Raw genomic sequence first — 13,808 nt, forward strand, 5'->3', positions numbered from 1 at the left:
TATTAATATTTAATTATTTATCCTTTGTTCTGCCTTACAGCATCCAAACGTTTTTCATAACTGCCATATTAGTTTCTTACAAACACTTCCTGGTAGTTTCAGCCATTCTTCTTCGCAAACATTTTTTCAATTCTTTGATATTCTTGGGATCTCTTGCATGCACCCTTAACTTCAAAGTTTTCCACATATTTTCAATAGGATTTAGGTTGGGCCACTGTAGAACACTAATCCCATTATCCTTAAACCATTTCATAGTTATTTCAGCATTGTGCTTGGGATCATTGTTTTACTGCAAGATAAAATCATGGCCCAATCCTAAATCTGCGGCACTTTTGAACAGATGTGTTGACAAAATCTTTGTGTATTTTAATGCATTCATTTTCTCTTCTATGATTTTCATTCCTCCAACTTCATTTGCAGAAAAGTAGCCTCAAATCATCACATTTCCACCTTAAACTTTTACAGTGGGAATGGTAATAGAAGGTTTTAATTCTGTGTCCTTTTTCCCCCATTTTCCGAAAAGCCCACTTTTTGTTTCATCTGACCAAATACATTCCAGAAGTCATCCGATTCACATTGTTATTTACAAACAAATTTCAAACGATCTTTCACATGTCTAGAACTCAACAATGGAGTTTATCGGTGATCTAGAACACAAACCTGTTCAATTCAATGATCTCTTGATTGTGTCACTGCTTACTTCAATACCTACTTCCTGCAAATCCGTCTGAATTTCTGAATGAATTAGAAATGTACTTTCTTCACGTTACGAGTAATGTAACGAGCAGTAAAATCATTTAATTTACGTGACCGACAACTTTTTAAAATATTTTTAGTATTACCACCCATTGTTTTCCACTTTCTCACGACCGCCCCAACTGTACTTACGACCAAATTTAGTTCTGAAGGTATTTTTCCATACCCCTTTCCATCTGTATGCCTTGCTATCATTTCCTGGTGCGTATTATTAGTCAATTCCTTTATTTAAACCTTTTTAAAACAGTAATGAAAGAGGAAACCTGTGCAGTGTCTGAGAGCTGCTATCAACTGACCTGTAAGGAGCTGGAACAATTTTTCCAAATTCCTCCATTCCAAGTTTGTTTTTCACTATGTCTTTGAATTTTAGTTTGTGTTTTTCCTATTATATTTCGCTACTAGATTTCAAGTCACAATAGGTAATCTGCCTGAGTATTTAGAAATCACAGTCTCTGATAGAGGCAGTCAATAGAAGCTTGTAATCGTATATAACTAAATCCTGATTTCAAACCAAACAGATGTATCAAGTATGTATAGTGTATTTTAACTGGAAGCATGGAAAGCAAGTTTGTCACACAGAATTAGTTGCAAAGAACTGTTCTATATTCAAACATAAGATAAAACTCTATAATTCATTAATTGTTATTTTTACTTGTAATTATTTTTCTACTGGATCATTTTTTGTTAATTTTTGGAATTTATACTAATTTCGATATGATATGTAAAAACGTAATAGTATTTTTACCTGAAATTCATTTATTTGAAATCCCATTCTATTGCAGAAGAACAACCATAAAAACGATGTATTGCACACTATATAATGTATCAGGCATGTAATAGAGAAAGGAATTTATAATTTGTATCTAAAAATTAAACAAGAAAATCAACCTAATAATATTACGTTCAAATTTTCTGCCTTCGAGTTGGGATCCGAATATAATGGAATCTTTATATATAAGTATATTTATAAAAAAAATTAAAATTTCCAACAAACTTTAGACTTATCTTAAGTAGAATGAGGAGAAGGGTGACGGTAGCTAAGTGGTTAACGATATGGATTGAAAAACTGGGTGTGCTAAGTTCGAATCCAGTTTCATAAAAACACTTTCACCAAACCCACACCTGACCTTGTGTCTAACCTCCTGGAGAGGAGGTAAATAAATTTTAAAAAAGTAATATGGACCATAGTGTAAACGTGGTATTATGGTGATGGAGATGATTCTACTTAAGAGTAGTATAGACATTTTTATCACTTTATTTTTTTAATATTTCCAATAGATAAATATTTCAAAGTGTAGTATCTGTTCTGTCCTTGATGGCTGAGGAAAAGATCCTTCTATATGGAGGCAATTTTAATTTTATTTCCCAATCCAAAGTGCTCCTTTTTAAGGAGTTGGATTTTCCCCACATTAAAACTTAACCTTGTATCGAAGTGTGTCCTTGCAGGGAGTCAAGTATATAGGGACAATTTTGGTCACACATTTTACATCGTCATAATCGGTTGTATTACCAAAATATTTTACTCTGCCCTCGTGGGAAAGGGGAGGCAAGTAAATAGGGGCTACATTAAAACCCAATCAGCAACGTTGCCAAGTGAATATTTTTGCCAGATCTGCAAAATTCTTAAAGTACAACTGTGCTCGTATCGGTTCGATTTTCATCGTAAAATATCCAGTAACAATCGATAGCATGCAATTATCTATATGCAGCAATATCATCATGATCATCATCAGCAACATCAGCATCGCGATCATCAACAGCATCTTAATTATCATCATCAACAACAAGAGCATCAGCATCAGCAGCAGCAGCAGCAGCAGCAAACAAAAACCCGAAATAGCTTGAGCTAGACAGTCTAGATTATGTTTTTGTCAGACTTGATAGTCTCTTCCTGCTGCAACATCACTCAGCTAATCGAGAATTATCTACGCGTCTGAAATATCAATAAATCAGCAACTGTGCTCACACATGCAGACGCTGTGCATCTGCATGCTTCGTTCTTCTTCCTCCAGCAATGAACACATTCATATTCGTATAGAAATAAGAGAAATGAAGTCATCGTGACCTTAAGTATAAACGACTGTTCGTCAATTTCTGTTTTTATTGCATGTCAACTGACATATCTTAAAACAGTAATAAAAAAAACAACAAAAAAAACATCTATATTCTTGGATATAAGTAGTAGACAACAGGTCTATGGTAGAACTTGATTTAGATAATAAGGGAAAATAATTTAAATCCTTGCTTGATAATTGGCAATTAGATCATTAAATCTTTCGGTTGAACGTATGTTAACAATAAAAGGGTGTTCGTAGAAATTTGATACGAGAAAGAGAGTTTAGTCATTTATTTTCTTTTTTTTTGTACTAAAGAACAAAAGAAAATAATACTAAAGAGTGAAAAACTACAAAAACCCTAACAGTCACAAGGAGAGTAGAAAGTGGCTCTTATTTTGTTCTTTAGTTCTCACATTCCATGAGCGATGTTTCTGACAAAGTGGAAAGAACCGCTGTTTTCTGTGTCAAAAATCTATGCGTCTAACAGTTATCATTGGCTAGTTTCTGACCTTGAAGCAGTATTTTATTTTATTATTTTTTAGCTCATTACATTAAGTGGCTTCATGTCTTGTTTGGAGCGATTTCCATGAAAAAAAAGAAAAAAAAAACAAAAAAACTGGTCGTTCTTACAAGATGATCCAAAATGATATAACTATCTTTTTAATTAATCTCCAAAAGAACTTAACAAAAATACTCCCAAAACAAATCTTTCACTCTCAACACCTACAACATTTTGAATTTCTATACTCTTTTTCATTCCAAACATGACGTATTGTGTATTGCCACTTGGCTGTGAAGGGCTATTAAATGAGATCAGGTCTCAAGTGTAGCAGCGAGATGTCTGTTCGCGTTAAGCTCAATTATTTCTTTTGCCGATTTCTCCATCAAAGGACATTCTAACCTCACATCCAAACGGAATCCCCGAGATCGCCACGAACATGGAACATGTGCCTACATTAGGGATAGCTTCCCCTGTGGTAGGAACATCTCAAAAGAAGACCCAAAACATCCCTATATATGCTTTAGAGTGAAACTTACTCATAGCACAGCATTTATATTTGCCCTTTACCTCCCCACCATGATGTTCTAGCTATCTTTTACAGCATCGCTGAGAAAATTAATCATACCCTGTCTGCTTATTCCTCAGCCAACATTTACGTCTGTGGAGACGTCACTGCTTACAATGATCAATAGTTAGTCGACTCAAACAAAACAGATGGCGGAGAGAGATTTTGACATGATTTTTCCTATGCTTATGACCTAGCATAGATTCTCAACTAACCCACTTGAGTACCAGATGTTGACGGACAATGTGCAAGTCTTCTAGATCTTTTTCTAGCAACATGCCCTGAACGATGTTTTCCCTCAGTTTTGTCTCTGCAAAGGTTTCCTGATCACTCGGTTGTCTCAATAAAAATAAAAACAAAGTACAACAATATCCCAAATATCCCTTTCCATTGAACAGTGTATCGATACCCAATGGCTGACTGCGACAGTTTCTGAATGTTCATATCAGAACTGCCTCTACACTATATGGTCAAAAAGAATGCATCCACTATAGCATTCTACTTTCACAAAAAGCACTCGTCAAGCTACAACTATTACCAACAATTTCCCCTCATCACTCTCTATCAGTGTCTAAATCTAAATGCAAATTCCATGAAAAAGATTTTTTTTCTAGTACTGCCCACCTGTGGAAGTCTGTTCAGCCAGCCTGCTTTGAACTTACCATATGGTCGCCTTCAACTTCAATGTAAACAAGTTCTCGCTATACCCTTTGAATTCTGCCCAATTCTCACCAAAAACGATCACTGAGTTGTTGTCTTACTAACAAGCCAACGTACATTCATTAATCCTTAATCTCGAATGGCCTCCCGACATTAATACATGGTAACTTTATTGTAAAAAAAAACAAAAACAAAACAATTCAATCTCTGCATGTTAGTACAGTTAGAGAAGCAAGAAACAAGGAGGGAATTCCAAAGTTGATCAACCCGAAGAAAATATTATAGAAGACTTTCTGTTATCTAGGGACCTCTACAGTAAATGAGGGTGGATGTTGCTACTTTTTTGGGTTAGTCCAGAATATTTATGCCAAGGGGCACAAGTGCTATAAGTCAATCAGAGCAAATCCTATTAAAATACTTGAGGTATTTTAGTGAAGCATTCAAACAATGTGGAATTGCTCCATCCTGCTGATAAATCAGAGTATCCATGTTCTGGATTCATTTATTATAGAAATTATAGCAATAATAAAGTGGATAACAATTTTTAGCCCATTCTGTAAAATGCATCTACTGACAAGAGTATCAATCTAGTAACAGTTAGACTAGAAGAAATGTTAGTTACTCTATAACAGTAACGAGGAAAAATCTCTTAAGAGGCCGAAGTGAGACATGGTTGAACTACAGTATCTGATACATAAAAAAGAAATAACAAGACATTCATGCATGCATGAAATCCCTATAAGTTTCTTGTCCCTTCATATCGTCAATGCAAGTCAATCAGAAAAAACTTGGTCACTTTTAAAATGACCATGCTAACAAGGTGTCCGTCTGACAACAGGCAAATTGGGAGCAAGTTTGGTCCTTTGTGACATAAAGAGGATAAGATCCATCGTAACTTATGTCCAACCTGTGATATGGATGAGGAGGAAAGAACATACAGGATGTATTTTTTAGAGACATCAAACTTTAAATTAACAACTCCATTGTTTTTATCGAAGATTTGGCAACTATCGGTTATTTTGAGTTCAGCTTGGTTTCGTAATTCATCATGCAAAGACTGCAGAATGGAAATATATGCAACACACCAGTAGATATTAATTAACTGAGAGAAACATTTGATGAACGAATAATTTCACAAAATGGACCTGTCAATTGGTCACCTTGTTCGTGCGATTTAACCCCATTAGATTATTAAGGGGGGGGGGTAAATGTAATATACTATGTTTACGCTGATGAACTAATCACAATAGACCACTTGGAAGACAAGATTCTACACGTTATTGCACAAATTTTGCCTAATTAAATGCATAGAATTTTTGAAAATTGGACCTCGAGATAATGTCATATATGCAAGCTGTGGAGACCATATACCCAAAATTGTTTTAAATTACATATGCAAAAAAATGAATCTTTGGAATAAACCAGATATTTGTATGATAAAAATATTTTTCTGTGATTTATTTTAATTTAAAATTCGCCTTCGCTAAAAAAACCCCACCCTTTTCATGTACAAGAATGGTAAACGTTATAGAATATAGAACCAGTAACATTGATCAATCGTATGAGCTTATTACGCATAGAGTAGTTTTTAACATGCATTTGTTTACATTGAACTTGGTCTAAAAAATGAAGGAACAAAGAGTTGAAGAGAAGACGAATTGTTCTAGCTTACTGCCAGCTCTGCTCTGCTGGATGAGAGACATCTAGGGCTGTCTGTGACCATATCATCACTAATTACAATTATTTTGTTTTTTAACTGATACAAATATATATTTCTTTACTATTATATTCTTGGTACATGCTTCAGATAGAGAGAGAGAGAGAGAAAGAGAGGGAGAGAGAAGGAGAGAGAGATCTTAGTTCATAATTGAATAATTTTGAAACTACATTTCACATACCCTTTTTCGTATGCTTACTAACAAAATCTCCCCATTCAAAACTTCCCAGCATGTTAGACGGTTACATGATTGTTGCACTTCTAACTAGTACACACTCACATGCATATCAGATTTAAACTTCAAACTCTTTGACAGCGTAGTATGACATAACGATAGCTGTTGTTTGAATGAAAAAACTCGAGTGACACCTAAGTGTCAGAGGTGACCTCAAAACAGAAGTTGAAACTACGTCACTTCTGGATTTTTTTTTTATCCTTTTCCCTTCAAACAGTTCCTTACAAATGTATAACAGTAATGTTACTCATCTGTATAGGTAAGTGAAAATATATAATACTAGCTCATGTCTTCAGTTGTCTTAGCGAATGAGATGTTTTGATTCAAGTTCACATAAAAATGCAACCAGATTGATGAAAAACTAAAGGGATGAATGTTTGGTTTGGTTTGCTTTTTGCCATAGCAACGCTTTTGAGGCTATTTAATGCCAAATTCAGTAGTTTTGGTAAAGACTTTTATGCTTCAGGTTTTTAATATTTTCGGATTTTGTTTAGATTAATTTGTTTTGCTGGCATATATATATATTCAAAGTAATAATATACAAATGTAATGAATAGAAGAAGAAGAAGGAGAACGATGAAAAGAGGACAAGAAGAAGGGAGATGAGAAAAATAATAACAAAGTAGTAGTAGTAGTAGTAGTAGTAGTAGTAGTACAAAGAGGAAATTCAATATCACCACCACCGTTCATAATAGACATGATGCCCCTAAACCATATACTAAGAAAATGCCAAGTCGGATACAAGTTCACTAATACAAATTAAAGGGTGAACCATCTAATGTATATGGACGGCCTGAAACTTTTTGCAAGAACCAACAAGGAACTAGAGACGCTAATAAACACATAATCTTCAATCAGGATATTCAAATAGAATTCGGTATTGAAAAGTATGCACTGCTAGTTTATAAGAAGGAGAAAACTGGCGGCAACTCACAGTATGGAACTATGGGCCACTAGATGAACAGGGCATCTACAAATATTTTGGACTTTTGGAAGCAGACATCATCAAATCAACAAAAAGAAAAAAGAAAATTAGAAAGCAATAGCTAAAAAGAGCAAGAAAACTCCTAGAAACTAAACTATATAGTAGAAACCTAATAAAAGGTGTAAACTCATCGCTAGTAAGATACTCCAGACCGTTTATATACTGGACCAAAGAATAACTGAGGTATCTCGACCAGGAAGCCTATAATTATACACAATGTACTACACCTAAAGGATGACGTGAAAAGAATACACGGGGGGAGAGGGCTGGTTTGTATAAAAGACTGAGAAAAATACATAATGCAGAACACAGAAAGGATAATTGCTGTATAAGGGATGACAAAAGATGAGATTCACGAAAACACTTGGACATGGCTATGAAAAGGAAACCTAAACAGAGAAACTGAATCTCTAATAACATCTGCACAAGATAATGCTACTCGAACCAACTACATCAAAGCAAAGATTGAAAAGACACAAGAAAACAGTAAATGCAGACTCTGTAGATAAATAAATAAAACGATAAACCACATAATAAACGAATGCAGCAAACTGTCATAAAAAGAAAATAAGAATAGATACGATCAGTGGAGATGGCAGTACACCGAGACTTATACGGACAGCTGCATCTTAAACACACAGCCAAATGATACAAGCACAAACCAGCTGCAGTACTTGAAAACGGAAGTCACAAAATCCTATGTGATCTAGACGGACAAATAGATGAACTCATCCAAGCGAAAAGACCGGATGTAATAATAATAATAAGATTTCCAAGAAGGAAAAGTTCTGCCAGATCGTAGATTTCACCGTTCTAGCAGACCACAGCGTGAATATACAAGGAGACGGAGAAGTGGAGTAAATACATAGAACTGGCTAGAGAGCTAAAATGGATATGGAAGATGAAGAAAGTTAAGATAACATCAATAATACTAAGGCAGTAGAAACAATACCGAAAAACTTTGAGAAATGAATGGGAGAGATTGGAATCAGGGGGATGGCTGAGAAGATACAACGGATTACAATTATGAAAACAGGTGAGATATTAAGGAAAATCTTTGAATGCAGAGACCGCACACACGAGAATACACACGAGTTATTAGCGCTAACCGGAAGTATAGAAACTGCAAGAGAATTAACACAAAATGATAGAAGAATACCATGTAGAGCCAAGAAGACTGCGTATAAAAGTAAACACCCCATCCCCCCCCCCCCAAATTGTAATGTGGACATCAGGGACGTGTTAGGATTGCTGAAGCACCTGCCTCTTCTACTCCTGTTTTTAAAATGCCTTTTTTCAGAGAAATATATTATAAACCCTAACCCTACCATTACTATATTTTAGCATTTTTTTTTGTTTTTTTTTGTTTTTCATTTGAGCACCCGCTTTGAAAAAGTTCTCTGCACGTCACTGGTGGACATCAACTGGCGTCACACCAAATAGTGATGAAGGATCAAGGAGGATGGAAAGACTAAAGAGAGATATCACTAACCAGACATCTATTGGATGAGTGCGAAGAGGACTGAGACCTTAGGGAGACTAATTGTAACCCAAATTCCAGTGAAGACCAATGGTCCTTGCCAGCGAGAAATCAATGGTAAACCGCTGCTGTGATAACACGAATTCACTTGCAAAGAGTATTGAAAGGGAAGGAGAGTATTGAGAATATGGGAAGACGCGTTGTCAGCTAAACTCCAGTGAACACCACAGGTTGTTGACAGAGAAATCTTTGATGGTAGCCGATGTGAGAACTTTTAGCGTGTACAAATAATAATAATAATAATAATAATAATAATAATAATAATAATAATAATAATAAGAAGAAGAAGAAGAAGAAGAATGATAATAATAACAACAACAAGAATGATAATAATAATAATAAGAAGAAGAAGAAGAAGAAGAACAACAACAACAACAACAACAATACACTACTATTGATAACAGTGATACGAATTGGAAGAATAAAAAAAAAGAAGAAAAGGAACATAAAAAAGGTAAACATTGCTTACCTGACTCGTAGCTCTCGCAATTGCCATTCTTTATGCTTATCAAATGCAATCAAAATGGATGCAATTTCCTGCAGAAGAAATAAACAAGGATGCATTAGCAGTTGGAAAAAGATGAGGGTCGTAAGAGCATGTATTGAAAGAGATGAAGATAACAGAAATGATGAAGTCACGAAAGGGGGAGTGGAGAAGATCAAAGGAAGGATGTTGTTAGGAAACATAGATAAGCGAATAGACGATTTCAAAGAGCAGGAAACAACTGTAGACACGCGTCTAGTAAAGCTTGTAAAAATGATTGTTAAGCGTGCGAAATTGGTGACACGATGTATGATGAGAGGTAAAACGCTACAGCAGAGATGAAGTCGGTGAACTTTTACCAATTCTTCCGTACCATCAGTGTCATACCAATAAAACATAGAAGAATGCCAGTAGTTTAAAGCTTTTCATTTCCTATTCATTAATCTTTATTTCATAATATCTGGCAGCTTCCTTTCGATTTTGGCAGTCTATGGATGCCCACTGTACGGGTGCCTGCACGTGGAATTTTTGTGGCGAGCGTTGCATAATCTCCAACCACACGTCTCCTGAATCGGCGTTATTAAATACCAGTAGTAAGTGGAGGTTCAGGACGACTAGAAACAATGCCACGATAAGCGGAGGGCACATACAGCACATAGAATTGCCAAATGGTTACCCATCTGGTATTAGCCAGACTCAACGCTGCTTAACTTCAGGGATCTGAAGAGAGTCGGTGTCTCAATGTGATTACGCTGTATTCATAACACACACACACACACACACACACACACATATATATAAATATACACATATATATACGTATATACATATATATATATACACACACATATATGTACGTACATACAGTCATCCAGAAACTGCTGTATCACAGCTCTTTAGTGTAGCTAGACTAATACCCATTCCGACCCAGGGAGTAAACCTACAACCATCTAGTTGATAGTCTCTGGGGCCGATTCCCGCAAATGATCTCATCAAATGTCTTTTATATAAGCACTTGATCGCTGCTTTAACAGTGCTCTATTTGTTTGTTTATTTACAACTAAAGAGCTTGTGTGTCTGTGTTTCTACTAAGAAAAAAAATGATAAATTTCTTCCACATTGGAAAAACAAAACTATCAATTATTATTAATGTAATTTTTAATATTTCGGGCAATCCTTTATTCTTTATGAAAAAAATGTATTTTTTTATAAAAGCATGATTAAATATGAGATTTTACGAAAAACTGAACATTTTTTAACTTTTACCAACACTCAGTTCTATTGTCTTTTAATGATGCTTTTGTTGTGTATATTTTAATTTACGCGTATCTCTCATGTTATTGTTCCTATGTCATTATTATTGTGTCGTTATTACTGTGTTGTTATTACTGTGTTGTTATTACATTACTGTGGCGCACAAGCCAGGAGTTCTATCCGTAGGCGATTTACTCAGAAATCAGACATCTGAAAAAAAGCTTGTAGATATTAAGAAGACCAAAGTCGAAACAGAAACCTGCTTTATATTTGCTTAGTTTTAATATCGAACATGCCTGGTTTATATATTAAAACGAATACAAAACTTTGAGCTTGCCATGTTGGTGTAATGGTTTAGCATGCGGCATAGACACAGAAGTTGTGGGTTCGAACCTCGGCAACATTGTATAAACCTTTTCTATTATTCCGACAAAAATGGTACTTAGTTATTTCAAATTAAAATACCAAAAAATAGTTTACTTTTATTTTCACTTTTTTCGGTATCCTACGTCATTTGCAGAAATGAAGATGCCAAACAGTGCCAGATACACACACATACATATTTAAAAAAAATAGCACTACAATTCCAGCAATTAGACTCTTGTTATCAATAAAATAAAGCTGGTGTTACTGACTGCAATAATGCCCCCAAAGTTTTAAATAAAGAAGTTTAAAATAAAAAAAAAAATGGTACGAAAATCTAACTCTTAAGCTCGTACCTAATATACCTAATATATAAAAATGTCCGTCAGATTCTCCAACTTACAACTATGTAGTATTGCATATGACTAAATTTTTTATTGTGTCTAGTCAGTAAGTTACGAAAATGTTTAGTATACGTTCTTTACATAAGAAATTCCAGTCGGTTTCATCGATTACATATTCTATCCAGTCAGCTACTTCTTTAATTAGCAGAAAAATCGCGAGATTCACCATCCATTTCCATTGAATAATCAACATAAACTATTACTAGCCAATGGGAATCCTTAACTTATTGCAAATAGAAAATTGAAAATGGCGTCTAGAATAACTGCGTAGATATCCATTTATATCTTTTACTTTATTTACATTACAACTGCATCTTTAAAATTACATCCGAACACTTATTATATTATATGTCAACTTACTTATTCATATTTTTATAACATTAAATTAATTCAATTGTTAAATTATTACTTACAAAAGTACATGCTAATTTTACAGATGGGCTATACCACTATTACCACTACTAATACTACTACTGCTATCCATTGCTTGTTTAACAAATAAAGTTATGCAAGTACTTCTCTATTTGAGGTTATGATCTCATTAAAAAATAATCAATGTAAATTTAGGTAAACAAAATAAAATTAAAAATAATCTGCTTAAGATCGTATTTTACAACGTTTAAGTCCTCGTTAATCTAAACGTTTTCTTAAAAACAAACATTATAATTTTATTTTTCTGTTTATCGAATTATATGTTATGCTTTATGACTTTCTAATTTACAGCTGTAATCATTCCAAATGAAAACGCCTCTGTTTATAATGTTCGACTCACAATAAACTCGTATTATTTGGATTCTCCCAACTACTGTTCCGATCTAAAGTGTTATTTTCATAACGTTTCGGTCGATAATATATATTTTAGTGACCTGGCAAGGCCACAGGGGAGACAGCCAAGCAAAGAAAAACCCTAAGCAAAATTCATCCCAAAGCAACAAAACTGAAACTAGCCTGCCAGACTAATTGAAGCATATTTTATTAGTTTGAAAATATAGGTTCATTTTTTACCAAATGTCATAAAATTATAATCATAAAATCTTCAAAAAGCTGTAAATTTTCGTGTAGTTTCGTCCTATAGAATCAAAGATATGAGCATTTCAATATTTAATTTAGTTACCAGTATAGATATACCCATATTAGTGGCTTGGCAAGGCCACAGGAGAGAAAACCAAGCAAAAAAAAAACAACAAAAAAACCCAAGCAAAATTCATCTCAAAGCAGCAAACATAAAGCTGGCTTGTCATAAAATTTTAACCATACAATAGTTTTATAAAGTTCAAAAAGCCTGCACATGTTCATGTAGTTTCGTCCCATAGAACCAAAGATATGAGTATTTCAATATTCAATTGGCTACGAGTATAGATATAGCCATATATATATATATATATATATATATATATATATATATATATATATAGATAGATAGATAGATAGATAGATATAGATATACAACCTTTTTTTAGCAATTTTATAAGTTCGAAATCTCAGCGACTATTGATCAGAGTTTAATAAATGAAGTCTCGTTGGAAAGATAATAACCTGAATTGTGTAGTGGGCTATTTGCCCTTAAGGTCGCATATTATTGTTTTAAAAGGTGGGGGATCACTTTTCTATATTAACTTAACGTAAAATGAGCACCCACTTATGACCTCTTTTTTGGGGGGTGCGGCTATTAATTTTTTTTAGAGGTTGTGTTCATTGTGGCCTGGTAGAAACCTACCTTAAAAACTTGTTTCCGATAGGTTTTCGGGTGTGCTGAAAACGAATATCGCATTTAAATTTTCTGCAAATAAGTATTTTTCTGGGTATTAAGCAAAAATATGCACGCACTTAGACGTACAACAATGGCCACCACTTATAACATAAAGAATTACATTGCTTAATACTTGGAAAAATATTTATTCGCGGAAAATTTAAATGCAATATTCGTTTTCAGCACACCCGCGAACCTATAGACAACATGTTTCTTAAGGTAGGTTTGTGTTAGCTACCAGGCCGAAATTATCAAATAAACACCACCCTAAAAAAATAACAGACATCCTCTCCAAAAATGGTGGCTATATAAATAGTGGTAATTTTAAAGGATTTTTTGAGGGTGGAAAGATACTGCACCTTTATCAATATTTCAATTATAGTCATTTGTTTTCCTAGTTTTGAATATGAGTTACAAAATATCTGATATTTCCCCAAAACATCTGGCCTTGATCGAGGGGAGACTAAAACTTGCTGCTATGGTTTCAAATGATCTGAAATAACAGCAAGGGGAGACTTGATTCCAAATATTTATCA

The 13,808-nt window shown here is 34.2% G+C and overlaps 1 protein-coding gene across 8 annotated transcripts in view; it reads right to left on the reverse strand.

Annotated features, from left to right (window-relative positions):
* LOC145291908 (calmodulin-binding transcription activator 2-like) overlaps nt 1–13,808 on the reverse strand; it is a 2,646,613-nt gene that overhangs the window by 485,892 nt on the left and 2,146,913 nt on the right. For all 8 annotated transcript variants that reach the window (XM_080137802.1, XM_080137770.1, XM_080137753.1 and 5 more), the window contains one exon: nt 9,487–9,554. In XM_080137802.1, coding sequence (XP_079993928.1) covers nt 9,487–9,554 — 68 coding nt within the window. The remainder of the gene's footprint in view (nt 1–9,486; nt 9,555–13,808) is intronic.

Source organism: Euprymna scolopes, chromosome 2 (assembly GCF_053919585.1).
Source record: "Euprymna scolopes isolate OS-2025 chromosome 2, ASM5391958v1, whole genome shotgun sequence".
Classification (NCBI taxonomy): Eukaryota; Metazoa; Mollusca; class Cephalopoda; order Sepiida; family Sepiolidae; genus Euprymna; species Euprymna scolopes.